This window comes from Mustela nigripes, chromosome 8 (genome assembly GCF_022355385.1).
Source record: "Mustela nigripes isolate SB6536 chromosome 8, MUSNIG.SB6536, whole genome shotgun sequence".
In the NCBI taxonomy this organism is placed as follows: Eukaryota; Metazoa; Chordata; class Mammalia; order Carnivora; family Mustelidae; genus Mustela; species Mustela nigripes.
The window spans coordinates 17,482,816-17,497,259 of NC_081564.1; the positions used below are offsets into that span (position 1 = coordinate 17,482,816).

At 48.2% G+C, this 14,444-nt stretch overlaps 1 protein-coding gene across 2 annotated transcripts in view; it reads left to right on the forward strand.

Moving 5' to 3' along the window:
* The window catches only part of ACACB (acetyl-CoA carboxylase beta), a 125,820-nt gene that overhangs the window by 68,147 nt on the left and 43,229 nt on the right, over nt 1–14,444 (forward strand). For both annotated transcript variants that reach the window (XM_059408634.1, XM_059408635.1), the window contains 9 exons: nt 1,154–1,288; nt 4,264–4,410; nt 4,837–5,025; nt 7,015–7,115; nt 8,839–8,927; nt 9,006–9,130; nt 12,474–12,587; nt 12,730–12,843; nt 13,399–13,488. In XM_059408634.1, the coding sequence (XP_059264617.1) occupies nt 1,154–1,288; nt 4,264–4,410; nt 4,837–5,025; nt 7,015–7,115; nt 8,839–8,927; nt 9,006–9,130; nt 12,474–12,587; nt 12,730–12,843; nt 13,399–13,488 (1,104 nt within the window). The remainder of the gene's footprint in view (nt 1–1,153; nt 1,289–4,263; nt 4,411–4,836; nt 5,026–7,014; nt 7,116–8,838; nt 8,928–9,005; nt 9,131–12,473; nt 12,588–12,729; nt 12,844–13,398; nt 13,489–14,444) is intronic.

Below are 14,444 nucleotides of genomic sequence, written 5' to 3' on the forward strand. Positions count from 1 at the left end.
GAAAACCTCGAAAGTGTATACCTCCGTGGGAGTGAGGAAGGACGGATTAATAATAACCGTGGCAGGGATTTAAAAAGCTGTAAGGCAACACTTAACACAGTGCTTGCCACATGGCAGGTGCTACTCTAGGCATTTTACCTATTTAAGTAATTAAATAGGTAAATAGGTAAATAAATTAAATTCTGTCATCTTCCCAGCAATCACAGCAGATGGGCACAGATAGGATCCCCATTTCACACACAAAGAAATAGGGCCCAGGCAGGCTAAGGCATGCAAGGTCCCCCAGAGCTAGGGTTCACACCTGGCCTCCATTCTATGCTGCCAAGGTCAATAACAATGAAAATGACAGTGGCAGTGAAAATAGGGCGGAAGTAGGAGCTCATGCTAGCCGGCCTCCTGCCATGCACCAGGTTCCTCCTGAGTGGCCCTTATAGAGCACTATGAGGTGAGACGGTCGTTCTTCCCCATTCGACAGTTGGGGAAACTGAGGTTCAGAGAGGGGAAGGCATCTGCTGGAGATCACAGAGTGTTGGGTGAGTGCTGGGGTTCCAGCCCAGGCCTGTCACAGGTGCCCAGGCTGTGACCTGCTGAGCAAAATTAGCACAATGATGACTGTTTACAGCCCACACCACGGTAACGAAATGCATCATGTCCATGCATGTGGACTCCTGACGAGGCCAGTTAAAGGGGCTGGCAACTCTAGAGGGAGCACATTCTTATTTCACCAGAGGTTCCCCAGAGGGTTTTCTCACTGCCTTTTAAAAAAGAGCAGGTCACAAAATGTACCATGTTTTAGGAATGTGTGTCTTAAGCACCCCCATATATGATTTAACAGTATTTCTAGAGAGAGGCTTGACTTTACAAATACAGATCAGTTTCCATGTCTGTACAATGGGTACAATAAATAACCTGCCTCCCTCATTGGCTTTGCAGAAGGAGATCATTCACGAGCAGCACTGAGTCTGGCACACAGCAGGCTTCTGGCAAATGCAAGTTCCCTCCGTCCTTTACATTTGAACTCTGCCCAGGAGTCATTCTGTTTAAATGACTAAGCACCGGCTGCTCCAGAGTCCTAGTTCTGGTGACTCTGGTGCTGTTCCACATACAAGCCAATCCCGGTGGGCTCATCTTATTTCTCCTTCCTGCATAACAGGTAATGAAGATGATCATGACCCTGAATGTGCAGGAGAGTGGCCGGATCAAATACATTGAGCGCCCAGGGGCCACGCTGGAAGCAGGCTGTGTGGTGGCCAGGCTGGACCTCGACGACCCTTCCAAAGTGCACCCGGTATGCTGCACCCCAGCACAGCCGCCCTGGCTGGCTCAGGAGTGCTCACTGTTTTGCCAGTTCTGGGAGCGGAGCTGGCTGAATGCTCCCAGCTCTTGTCCTGCCTCTGTGAGCCCTCAGAAGCCAGTGTGATGGGTACAGAAGCCCGCCTACCCTTTTGCTCACACCCCTCACACCTGCAGCTCACCAGCCTACCCAGAGTAAAACTCAGGTTGCATACTGTAATATGGAATTATTAGCATATAATTACAAGGTGTAGGTAATACTGTTATAATGAATGAAGCAATATTGATATGTTATTACTCACTGATGTCCATACATTATGCAGATCTCCTTAGTGTCATGTTTAAATGGTAAGAGAAACAATGCAAAATTCAGCATTTGAACCGTTTGGAAGTGCAGTTCGGTGCCATTAAGTGCATTCACACTCTTGGGTGACCAATACCGCCACCCGTTTCTAGAACCTTCTCTGCTTTTAAATGTATTTTTTTTTAAGATTTTATTTATTTATTTGACAGAGAGAGAGATCACAAGTAGCCAGAAAGGCGGGCCGCAGGGTGGGGTGTGGGGGGAAGCAGGCTCCCGGCCGAGCGGAGAGCCCAGTGTGGGGCTCTATCCCAGGACCCTGGGATCGTGACCTGAGCCAAAGGCAGAGGCTTAACCCACTGAGCCACCCAGGCGCCCCTAGAACCTTCTCTGCCTTTCAGACTGAAACTCTTACACCCATTAACCACTACCTCCCTGTTCCTCCCACCCCCAGCCCCTGGCAGTTGCTCTTATTGTCTCTATGAATCATACTTACACGAGGAACCTCGTATTCATGAAATCGTACAACACTTGTCTTTCTGTGGCTGGCTTGTTTCACTTAGAACAATGTCCTCTAGGCTCATCCATGATGTAGCAAGTGTTCATACCTCATTCCCTTTTAAGGCTGAGTAACACTGCATGGTTTATATAATGCATATTTCGTTTATCCGGTCATCCGTCGATGGACACGGGGGTTGCTTCTGTCTTTGAGAATGCTGTTGGGAATCATGCTGCAGTGAACATGACTGTATGATTCCTGTAGTTTTTGCCCAAATCCAGGAACCCATTCAGGTTAGCGTATCATGTAGAGATGCCTCCTCCCCTTAGGCCCCTTTTATGACCACCCTTTACAAAATGGCACACACACACACCTGACCTTGCAGTCGCAGCCTCCTGCCCTGCTACCCTTCTCTCCCTGGTACTGTCATTTGTGATGAGACAGACGAGGTGTCTCACTGATTGTCCCTTCGGTATAATTTTGGGCATTCGCTAAATGGGAAGCAGGAAGAGACCAGTGTGTTTTGTCTTTCTCGCCCCTGCTGGATGCCCAGTGTCTAAAACGGGGCAGGCACGTAGTTACAGGGGTTCGAGTGCTGTGGGGGCAGTAGCCTGTCCTTGGAACCAGCGGTGGGGGGTACCAGAGTATCAGTGATATGTATGGCCCTGAAGTCAAGCTCCAGGGCAATCTCCAATTTAGATTCTTATAATTAATTGTTAAGCTTTCCCATGAAACTGGGAGTTCTGAGGTCAAGGACTACTTTCTTGTTCATCGCTGTATTCTTGGTGCCTAGCACAGTGCGTGGGGCATACAGGGTCCTCAGAAGAAAGCATGTCTTGCTGAATAAATGAATGTTTACACCTTCTTAAGCAAGGCATGAAGAGGTAGCTACTCATTCGTGCCTATATTGTGTTTTTTTTTTCTGTAATAGTTAGTACTTGTGCCCAGGGCGGGGAGCATTTAGAAAGGAACCAGATCGCCTCTTTTTTTCCAGAATATTCTGTCAGTTTCCTTCTCATTTTTTTCATTATTCTTGGTAGTGGGTTCCCAAAGTCAGAAGTAGACTGAGCCTTTTCAGATCACCAGAAAGGTGTGTGTGCCTGCATGTGATTCCTTTCAGCAGCCATTTCCCATGCCAGGTTCAGGAGGCAGGGCCCAGCCACCAGCCCCTGGGGGTTCATGTTACAAGATTGTCCTTTGGCGCCGTAAGTGCAGTAAGGGGGCTGCTCTTGGCCCCCGCTGTGGGTGCCCAGCAGGAGAAGCCAGCACCAGATTGTAGAGAAGGAGACCCTCCAAGTTCATCTCGAAGGAAAGACAGGATGAGCCCATAGGGTTGGGACAGGGGAGGGGACAGGGAGCTGAGAGTTCTGGGCTAGCAGAGTAGCTCATCCTAAAGCTCCTGGACCCCAGGGCTGCACATAGTAGGTGTTTGGTGGACATTTGTAGAATGAATAAATAAATAAATAAATAGGCTCCTGGTGTCAAGGTTGCCCCTTGAGGGTGGGCTTGTTGTTGTTCTCTAAGGACAAATGCTTATGATTTACAAAAAGCTAGGACCTTTGCATGAGAATTTCATAAATTTCCATCCTGCTAGTTGTTTATCTTTGGGATTCAGTAAAGACCTAAAATAAATAAGGAAAACAAGGGAAATAATTTTGATTAGAAAGCAGAGCAAATCAGGGGCGCCTGGGTGGCTCAGTGGGTTAAGCCGCTGCCTTTGGCTCAGGTCATGATCTCAAGAGTCCTGGGATCGAGCCCTGCATTGGGCTCTCTGCTCAGCGGGGAGCCTGCTTCCTCCTCTCTCTCTGCCTGTCTCTCTGCCTACTTGTGATCTCTCTCTGTCAAATAAATAAATAAAATCTTTAAAAAAAAAAAAAAAGAAAGCAGAGCAAATCAAAAGGATCTTACTTCCTCAAAATCACTAGGAGTGAATAACAATAGACTATGGCATTCGCAATGGAGGAGGTTTGGGAAACCCACATGAAGTGTGATTTTAGCAATTTTGACTTTCCAATATATGTTCTTTTGGGCGGTTTTGTTCTTTTTCCCTCAGGCATCATCCTAATTAGATTGTGCACTGTACTGGTAGATCTGCCTTGCTCCTCCGTTTCTCTCGTCTCTCTCAAGAGGCAGGTGTCCTTGACCTCTGGTTCTTCTTGTGTCTCCTCAGGCCAAGCCATTCACAGGAAAGCTCCCTTCCCAGCAAACTCTACCCATCATGGGAGAGAAACTGCACCAGGTTTTCCACAATGTCCTGGAAAACCTGACCAACGTCATGAGTGGCTACTGTCTGCCGGAGCCTATTTTTAGCACAAAGGTAAGTCACGTGCAAGGGACAGGTGTGTATTCTACACACGTGTGCTGGTCTGTGTGAAGAGCCAGGAGGGTTTATGCCATGAGATCTGAGGTCTTTAGTGAAGTAAGTTAAAGAACATACAAATAAATGTTTTAGAGTGGAAAGTGTCCACAAACGTTAGCTCTTCACATGGCCTCCTGTTCTGTTCCCACACTATGCCAGCTGTCTGGATGCATTTGAGGGAAGTGGGTGTGGGGGAGACTGGGCATTCCCCTTGGAGTCAGGGGGCCGTTCCACTCAGGACTGTTCCACAGGCCGCCAGGTGTAGATGTTTGGCTCCTTGTGTAATAGGTCTGGACAGGTTGAGTGTGTTGGGTGCCCTGTGGAGCATGGCAGTGCCCATGCCCCCCACAGGACCTCCAGCTAATGCTCTGGTCCCTGCTTCAGCTGAAGGAGTGGGTGCAGAAGCTCATGATGACCCTCCGGCACCCATCACTGCCGCTCTTGGAACTGCAGGAAATCATGACCAGCGTGTCTGGCCGCATCCCCACTCCCGTGGAGAAGTCTGTTCGCAGGGTGATGGCTCAGTACGCCAGCAACATCACCTCAGTGCTGTGCCAGTTCCCTAGCCAGCAGGTGCGTATCTCCCCACCCCCAGCCTCACTGGGGTGCCCGCAGGTGCCACCCTGGGAACTCCATTTCCGGCCGCCATGGCTCTGATCGAGCACCGAAGATGGCGCCCAGGGAGCATTTCCTTTTGAGCCCTTCACTACCGAACCCCAGATAGGAGTTAGCAGTTGGTACAAATTCAGGGAACATTTCCCCCAATGCACTCTGGCTGAAGCAGAGGGAGTTTGGTTTCTCTTGCTAGTCTGTAGCTTTGATTTTCTTCCTCCAGTGTCTGTAAGGTGATCATCTTGGAGCCCTATGTATGTAGAATAATTTTAAATAATGGAAAGCATTCCAGAGTAGTATGAAGTATTTCTAAGAATTCTATGTTGGCCTGATTTTGTGCTTTTTTTTTGTGGAGGAGGGAGTGTTGCTTTATCAAGCATTTTCAAGGTAATTTGCATTTGGAAGAACCTCCTCTGTCAGTTTTCTTCTGCCCTCTGTCTGGTTGGAAGGGCCGCATACCATCATGGTGCCCCCGCCCACGTGGTTGTGATTTGCGGAGCTGCGGGTCAGCATAGATCTGCTGGTCAGCATAGATCAGGTCATTCCTGGAGGTCAACCACTCTAGAACTTGGAATGTTGTTCCATCATAAAAAAGAATCTAATGTAGATTTGTACTGCAACATAGACGTACCCTGAAAACGTACTAAGCGGAAGAAGCCAGTCATAAAAGACCACGTGTTGCATGGTTCCATGTACACGAAGTGTCTGGAAGAGGCAAATCCATGGAGACAGAAAGTGGATTAGTGGTTGCCAGGGGCTGGGGGAGAGGGCTCGGAAGTAGCTCTGACTGGTTATCAGGTTTCTTTCTGGGGTGATGAAAATGCTCTCAAAATGAATAGTGGTAGGGGCACCTGGGTGGCTCAGTGGGTTAAGCCTCTGCCTTAGGCTTGGGTCATGGTCTCAGGGTCCTGGATTGAGCCCCGCATCTGGCTCTCTGCTCAGCAGGGAGCCTGCTTTCTCCCCTCTCTCTGCCTGCCTCTCTGTCTACTTGTGAACTCCCTCTCTCTATCAAATAAAAACAAAAACTTACAAGAGGGAGACAATTCAAAATTTAATATAAGCTTTAAAAAATGGATAGTGGTAAATGGTTGCACAACTATACTGAAAAACACTCAATTTATTGTATACTGTAACGGCAGGGGTGTCTGGGTGGCTGCCAGTAAATCTTATAGCTCTTTTTTTTTTTTTTAAGATTTTAATTACTTACTTGACAGAGAGAGAGAGAGACAGCAAGAGAGGGAACACAAGCAGGGGAAGTGGGAGAGGGAGAAGCAGGCTTCCTGCTGAGCAGGGAGCCTGATACAGGGCTCAATCCCAGGACCCTGAGATCATGACCTAAGCTGAAGTCAGACCCTTAACGATGGAGCCACCCAGGTGCCCCAGATCTTATAGCTCTTGATCTTGGGGTCATGAATTTGAGTCCCACAATGGACGTAGAGCCTACTTAAAAAATGAATGAATGAATAAGGGGAATACTATGGTATGTAAATTATATCTTGACAAAATTCTGAAGAACCCCGGTTAAGAAAAGTACCTATTTGGACCTTTTAGGAATTTGTTGTTGGCACAGGTTTTTCATTAAAAATACTTTGTATTTTTACAAAACAGTATGCTTCATAACACTAAATCTAGTTATAAAAACAAGACCCCCCCCACCCAGCCCGCTTCATTTTGCCTGGGGTTGCAGACTCCGTTCCTTCCCCCAGCCCATTCCTATTTGTGGAGAAGAATAATGCATGAGTCTTTGTGGGACTGTCGTCATTCTAAGCTCAGATTCGTCAAACACTGTGTTGAAAGGGATGAACAGCTATTTCCAGGTGGCCAGAGAGGGCTTTGGAGCTGAAATTTTCAGATTTTGAATGAGCCTTGGGTGGTCGTCCTGGTGACTCCTGCATGGTGACCAGATAGTGTGGTTATGAGTGGCTAGGCCTGTCCTGTGTCCCCATCCAGATAGCCACCATCCTAGACTGCCATGCAGCCACCCTGCAGCGGAAGGCTGAACGGGAGGTATTCTTCATGAACACTCAGAGCATCGTGCAGCTGGTCCAGAGGTAAGTCCTCGGCCCTCTGTGCGGGGCGATTTTCACATTCATTATCTGTGCATTACCCTAATACAGCACTCTGGGGCTCTCTTCAGGGAAGGCTCCAACCAAGAGACAGAGCATGGGGTCCAGAGACCCTGATTATAATCCCGGCACAGGTATTCCTAACCCCAGAAACCCCAAGCAAGGCCCTCTTCTCCTATGGTCTCAGTTTGCCAGTCTGTAAAATGGGAATAAAAACTCTTCACCCACAATTAGTCATTTGAGTGGATTAACACTTCTAAAGTGCCGATACACAGCGAGTCCTTGTGGTAGCTTTGCCTGTAAGACCATGGGATGTGGTGATTTTATAGGCCATCAAGGACTCTACAGATTATCCTGTGGTTTTGAAATCACTGCAGAAGAGGGTTGATGAGGAATTTGTATTTTGAGTAGTCCTTGAGCAGGGAGATCTATTCTGATGACAAGAAGAACCACCCTATTGTGTGAAAACTCTACCTTGTAGGAAAGCTGTGCTTATAAAGACAGAATTGAAACAGTTTGAAACTGGAGATGAAGTGCATGCACGGTCACCATGTGCTGGAAACAGAGGCACAGAGAAGTAGGGCCCTAGGAGACGGCCTTCTTTTCAGGGAGCGCCTTGGCTCACGGGGACTCAGACTGCCTATATAGGATTGATCCAAGAAAGGGAGTCTTAGTGTGGATTCCTCACAAAGAATGAGTTTCACAGCCAAGGGCTAGGAGGGGAGACCCTCCCCAGAACTCTTTGGCCGCTAACCTTAAACCCACATTTTAGCTTCAGAGAAACACCTAGAAGAAAATGAACAATCCCCTAGCAGATTTTTCTGTTAAACATAAATATCACAGCTCTGTTGTTGTTGTTTTTTTTAAGGTTTATTTATTTTAGAGAGTGCGAGCACGCACATGCACGTGAGTGAGGGGAGGGACAGATGGAGAGGGAGATTCCCCGCTGAGCGTGGAGCATGACACAGGGCTCCATCATTGATGCAGGGTTCGATCGCACGACCCTGAGATCATGACCTGAGCTGAAACCAAGAGTCAGATGCTTAACCAACTGAGCCACCCAGGCGCCCTCAAAGCTCCGTTCTATGTATTTTTTTTAGATCACACTTGAATAAGTGCATGTTTTAGATTCTTCCTTTTGTTGTCAGTGACTCTGGAGTTAAACTGGTCTTAATGCCCTTAAAATTCAATGTCATATCACTTAGGAAACTCAGTTTCCTACATGCAGAAATGATTTAGAATGTTTTAGCAAACATCCAGGTTAAAATTTGTTTTCTAAAAAAGAAGTGAAATTTACATAGGGATCTATCAATAAATATCTTTCAAGTTTCATTTAATTATCTTTCAAGCTCTCTTTATACCTAGGATGGTTAATTGATCATTTTTGGTATCAACTGTGTATGCAAGGCTGACTCTTTTCAGCCTCCTGTCCTTTCTCTCTGGGGATGGGCAGGAGCCATCCAAATGCTCAGACTTGGACTCTGGCTGGATGTATGACCTTGGGCAAGTCACTGCTGTCCTTGGCCTACAGAGTGCATCCAAATGAACCGACTCACATATCACTCCCAGCCTTGAGGATTAGGAGATATAGCCTCCAGATACTGGATTACTGTTTCTCTCCTTTTGGAAGTCCTAAAAGCCCCACTGTAGACGTGGGTGCCCCAGGAAGTGGAACTGATGGTTCAAGCAGCCTTTCCTTCCTCCCCAGGTACCGCAGTGGGACCCGAGGCTACATGAAAGCAGTGGTGTTGGACCTTCTGCGGAGATATTTACGGGTGGAGCACCATTTCCAACAAGGCAAGAGTTGCCACCAGCACTGGTGACAAGCCCACAGGGTGGAAGGGCCCTGAGCCTTACCCCTTTGTCTCCCTCTAGCTCACTATGACAAGTGTGTGATCAACCTCAGGGAGCAGCTGAAGCCAGACATGTCCCAGGTGCTGGACTGCATCTTTTCCCACGCACAGGTGGCCAAGAAGAACCAGCTGGTGATCATGTTGATCGTAAGCAAGAAAGGGCACCCTGTACTCACTGTGGGAGTGGCTTGGCGGCCACAGACATTCTGGAAAGGGCCAGAGTATAAATATTCTAGCTTTTGCTGGTTCATACTGGCTCAGTCCTGACCTTGTGCAATGTAAACACATGGATGTGGCTGTGTCCCAATGAAGCTTTGTTTATAAAACCAGGCAGGGGATGGGATTTTTGAGTCACTGCAGGAGATCATGATTCACACAAAGCACCTACCAGGCACCCAGCACTCCTAACATGCTTTACAAATACTAATTTAATTCTCACAGCAAGCAATGCATGTCCTGTTCTGACTCGCTTTGGCAGAGCACGGAGTTGAAGTAGTCACTTTCCCAAGGGTGCCCACCTTCTAAATGCAGAGCTGGGATTTGAACCCATGGCCTGGCCCCAGAGTAGTGAGTTACTAGGCAATAATTGGATTCTGAGTCTTGTGGGAGGATTTTTATTTTCCCTTGTTGGAGAAGCGTAGAGTTTCTTTGCTCTTATTTCTCTTCCTACTAGATGATAATTAGCGTCTGTTATAGGTAAAGATGTTTTTCCTTGATATGGTTCCTGATGGCCCCCTTGGAAAATGTAGACTCCGCAGATAGTAAGAGAGATTAAGAGAGAGGTAGACTTGACTTATAGCAAGAAGGGGCTGGAAGGGTTTTTTTTTGTTTTGTTTTGTTTTGTTTTGTTTTTTATAAAGATAGTAAATATTTTAATCTTGGGAACCACACAGCCTGTGTTGCAACAACTCAGCTCTGCTGTCGTAGCATGAAAGAAGTCATAGACAATCTATAAGTGAATGAGTATGGCTGTGTGCCAATAAAACTTTATTTACAAAGATAGGCAGTGGGACAGATTTGGGGTTGGGCCTATAGGATAGTTAACACCCTAACAAGATGGATTCATAAATACTGATATTTTTGTAAAGAATCATTTTGAAATCTAGGGTAACATGAGGATCTCTTAATCCTAGCTGTATGAGAATCTCCCGGGGTAGGTGAGGGGAGCTTTAAAGACACAGATGCCCAGGCCCTACCCTGGTCAGTTAAATCAGGCTTTCTGGGGATGTGGGCCAGGCATTAATACTTTTTGAAAGCTTTCCCAATGGGAAACTCAAATGTAAGCTGTATGTTATATATTATCAGTTTAATGTTCCATTTCTTGGGTGTTTTAATAGCTCTTTAGTTAGCTAAGAGATCTTTTTTCTTGAGGTACAATCTTAGTGGGAAGGATCATGGTGTCTGTAACTGACTTTCAAAGAAAGAAAACATATATGTGTGCACATGTGTGCGTATGTGTGTGCGTGTGCGTGCTTACCAGAGAAAAAGTAGATGTGATAATAGTAGTAAAAGTAGCAGTTGGTGAATCTAGATTATCAGTATAGGATTTTCAATGTATTTATCCTTAATTTTGTTTAAATTTTGTTTTTTATTTTAGAGAGAGTGTTGGGGGGGGTGGGGTGGAGGAAGAGAGAATGGGGGAGAATCCTCAAGCAGACTCCCCGCTGGATGTGGAGCCCAACCAAGGGCTCGATTCCAGGACCCTGAGATCATGGTCTGAGAAGAAATCAAGAGTAGGATGCTCAACCAACTGAGCCCCCAGGAGCCCCAACTGATCCTTAATTCTTATGTAGTTTTTGAAATTATTCAAAATTAAATTGGGGGGAGGGCTTTCCAAGGGATTGCAGCATGCAGCCATGATTGGGAACTTATGCCTAAAGAGATGTCCACCCTGCAGGGAAGGCCACTGCTAAAATTGTATATAATGCTTTGCAAAATACCTCCCCTGGACAGAGGTTTTTTCAGCTGAGTGTTTGTAAAGCAAGGTATGCCTGTTTTCTGTTAGCATCTGCTCGCCATTTAAAGGCCAGGGATGAGAGCTGTGGGTTATCCTGCTATTCGTTACTCTTTGTGTACATACTGACTCTCTTCTGGGCAGGAGAGTGCTAAAAATTGTGTACACCAGAGGACAGCCTGGTGGAGGGGGCCCCAGACCAGAGAACTAGGACACTTGCTTGGGGCTTCTCAGTGAAGGGGGCTGAAGATGTACCAGGTGTGGTTTGGGGAATGTGTGGCAAGATCACTTATTCTTTTGGCTCTCTTGGTTCCATTTGTTGAAAATGATGAGTTCTTTGCATTTGATGGTATCTGGTGCCTAGGAGACTTAACGGAAATACTTGTTAATTGAATATTTACTTGGAAATGAAATTGTTTGAGTCTTTGAGGGGACTTAGTTTCTAAAGCAAATCATACTGGGGAAGGGAGAGAAAGTTTCAAATAACTATGTGATTTCTTTAGCACAAATAGGCTTGTGTGTTTGTGTACAAGTGTGAAATATTAATGCGTTACAAATGTTCTGATTATGAAAATAGAACAGGCTCATTCTAATTAGGGAAATGTGGAGGCAGGTGTAGAAGAAAGGACCCATGGTCCCCCCATCTGGTGACTTCTTGGAGAATAGTCTGGGCTGGGGCAGGGGTGGGGGCGTGTTGCTGGAGTGTTCACATTCCCAGCAAGTCATTGTTATATCTTTAGCAGGTATTGGGGAGCACCTGCTCTGAGCCCTTCCCAAGCCCTGCTTGCATTTCGGGAAGTCCAGGTGCTTATAGCCCTCTGGTGTCTAACCAAAAGGTCCCTTGTTCCAAAGTGGGAGGAGGGATGCTCATGGGAACCACAGTCCCTCTACCTCTTCTGCAACTCCAAATCCTCTTCTGCAACTCCAAATCCTCTTTCCTGTAAGAAGCTGCCCTTGACGTCTCCAGAATTCTCCCCCTAGGGACTCCCAGAGGGTGGCTTACCACCCTCACTAGAGCATCCCATGTGAACCTTACTCTTGTTTGTACCCAACTCTAGTCCCCCTCCTCACTGTTCTCTGAAACTGTCAAACCCTTAAGTCAGGCAGGAAAGAGTTAGAAGCCTTGAGGACAAAACAGACCGGGGTTTGGATATAGCTCGGCTTTGCCCATGCTTTGTGGCCTGAAGGCAGGGCACACTGCTTCTGAGCCTCAGTTTCCTCATCTGTAAAATGGGAATCATATCGTAACTCCTCAGAAGGGTGGGCAGGTTTGGGAAAATGAATGTCAAGTGTGGAGTTGCTTGCCTGATAACAGCTGGTTATTAATAGTGATGTAGGTAAAGACTTAATTGTATTTTTCATCCAAACGGGTGTTTTGGGCATGGGCGTGATTATCAGGCTGTGCCAGGGATGCCCAGAGAGCTGAGGAGCCATCTGGCTTGTTGGGGTACCTGCACCCCCCAGCTGAGGGCAAGTGCTGGCTTGTTTCATTCTGGCAGAGGAAAGCCATTTGGATTCTGTCTTTGTCCCCCCAAGGATGAGCTCTGTGGTCCAGACCCTTCCCTGTCGGAAGAGCTGACCTCCATCCTCATCGAGCTCACTCAGCTGAGCAAGAGCGAGCATTGCAAAGTGGCCCTCAGAGCCAGACAGGTAGGGTCATGGGCTGCCGTCCCTCCCCTCTCCCGTCCTTCACAGGGCACAGCCCCTCTGCTGCCATTCTGTGACCCATGTTGGGGCCTGGCCCTTGGCTTCTCCCCTGTAAGGTTGGCTTCCCCGTCCCCACCCACTGCAGGTCCTGATCGCCTCCCACCTCCCGTCCTACGAGCTGAGGCACAACCAGGTGGAGTCCATTTTCCTGTCTGCCATCGACATGTATGGCCACCAGTTCTGCCCAGAAAACCTCAAGGTGAGGCCGCCGCCCTCAGCGCCCCTTCCAGAGCACCCACTGTGGCCTGGGTGGGGCGTCTGGGAGATGCGCTCCCCGTGCCCTCAGTGCGCCCGTACCTGGGTTCAGCACACAGTTGGAAACACTAATGCTTTAGCCCCATGTGGCTGGGGCTGCCTGAGGGGGCTTCAGGGAGACTCTGGGAGAGGTCCAGTCGTGTAGGATGGACAGGGTATCGGGCAGCAAGTCTCCCCCAGGAAGGGCCATTTTAAAAACCCAGGTGTTGTGGAGTTCACTGGAAACCATGCACACTCGCATGGCTAGGTCATGGCTTCATCTTTTGGGCTCCCCCACCCCACACCTTTGGATCATTGGCAAACCTCCAGCCACCCTCTCCACCTCTGGACGGGGAACCTTAGGTGCTCTCCTCCCAGAACTGTTGATCAATGCTGCACGCTGGCAGCGTTTTGTTGATAAAACCACTATGGGTGTCCCTTCCCTGCCCTGTCCCTCCATTCATCTGACTCGTGGTTGAAACTCGCTCATGTTTCCCTTCCTTCTCTTCCCATCCCCTAGAAACTAATACTCTCTGAAACGACCATATTTGATGTCCTGCCCACTTTCTTCTACCATGCTAATAAAGTCGTCTGCATGGCATCCTTGGAGGTAAGTAGGAGGGAGGCCCCACAGCATCCATCCCCAAAATACCAGTTCTTGCACCCACTGCCTGCCGGCCATGCGCCTGACCCTGGGCCACGTACCTCAAGTGTGGGATCCTGTCCTCCTCTCCACGAGGTAGGGACTGTTGCTACACCCATCTTCCAGGGAAGGAAACTGAAGCTCAGAGTAGTGGAGCCACTTGCTCAAGGTCTCACAGCTGGGGAATGGCAAGCCCAGGACTCACACGAGGTCCCAGTCCAGAGTCCTTGCTGATAATCCCGGTTACTTCCTATGCCATCTCGTCCTCATCTCGGCAGGTCACTTCTAAATACTAGCCACCAAGAGCACAGGCCTCTGTGCTGACTCCCTGACTCCCTGTATTACATACCTTTTGAAGACTCTTCTGCTGGGAACCAGAAAACCTGGGAGGAACCTAGGTGACAATTTCAGGTGACCTCCCGCTGTGATGGGGCAGAGAAGGGAGCGACCAGCAACACTCCAACCCTCTGATCTTGGAGTCTCTGTCCCCTATGGCCCCCACTCCCTCTTCTGCCACCTTTGTAGACCCTATGGGTCACCCATCCTGGTACTGGGTCTCCATGGGGACCGTTTGGGGCTTGCGAACATGTCACAGCCCCAGAGTCTCCTTGGCTTGCAGTCTTTCCCTCCTGCCTGGTTTCAGCTCAAAGAATCCTTTTCAGGGACGCCTGGGTGGCTCAGTGGGTTAAACCCTCTGCCTCCAGGGATCCTGGGGTCCTGGGATCGGGCCCCACATCAGGCTTTCTGCTTAGCAGGAGCCTGCTCCCCCCCGCCCCCCTGCCTGCCTCTCTGCCTACTTGTGATCTCTCTCTCTGTCAAATTTAAAAAAAAAAAAAAAGCAACTCTTCAGATCTCCGTGTTTCTAGGAGTGAGACCCAGTAGCGCTCATCAGTGCCTTTCCCCCCCTCTTTCCAATGTTCAAC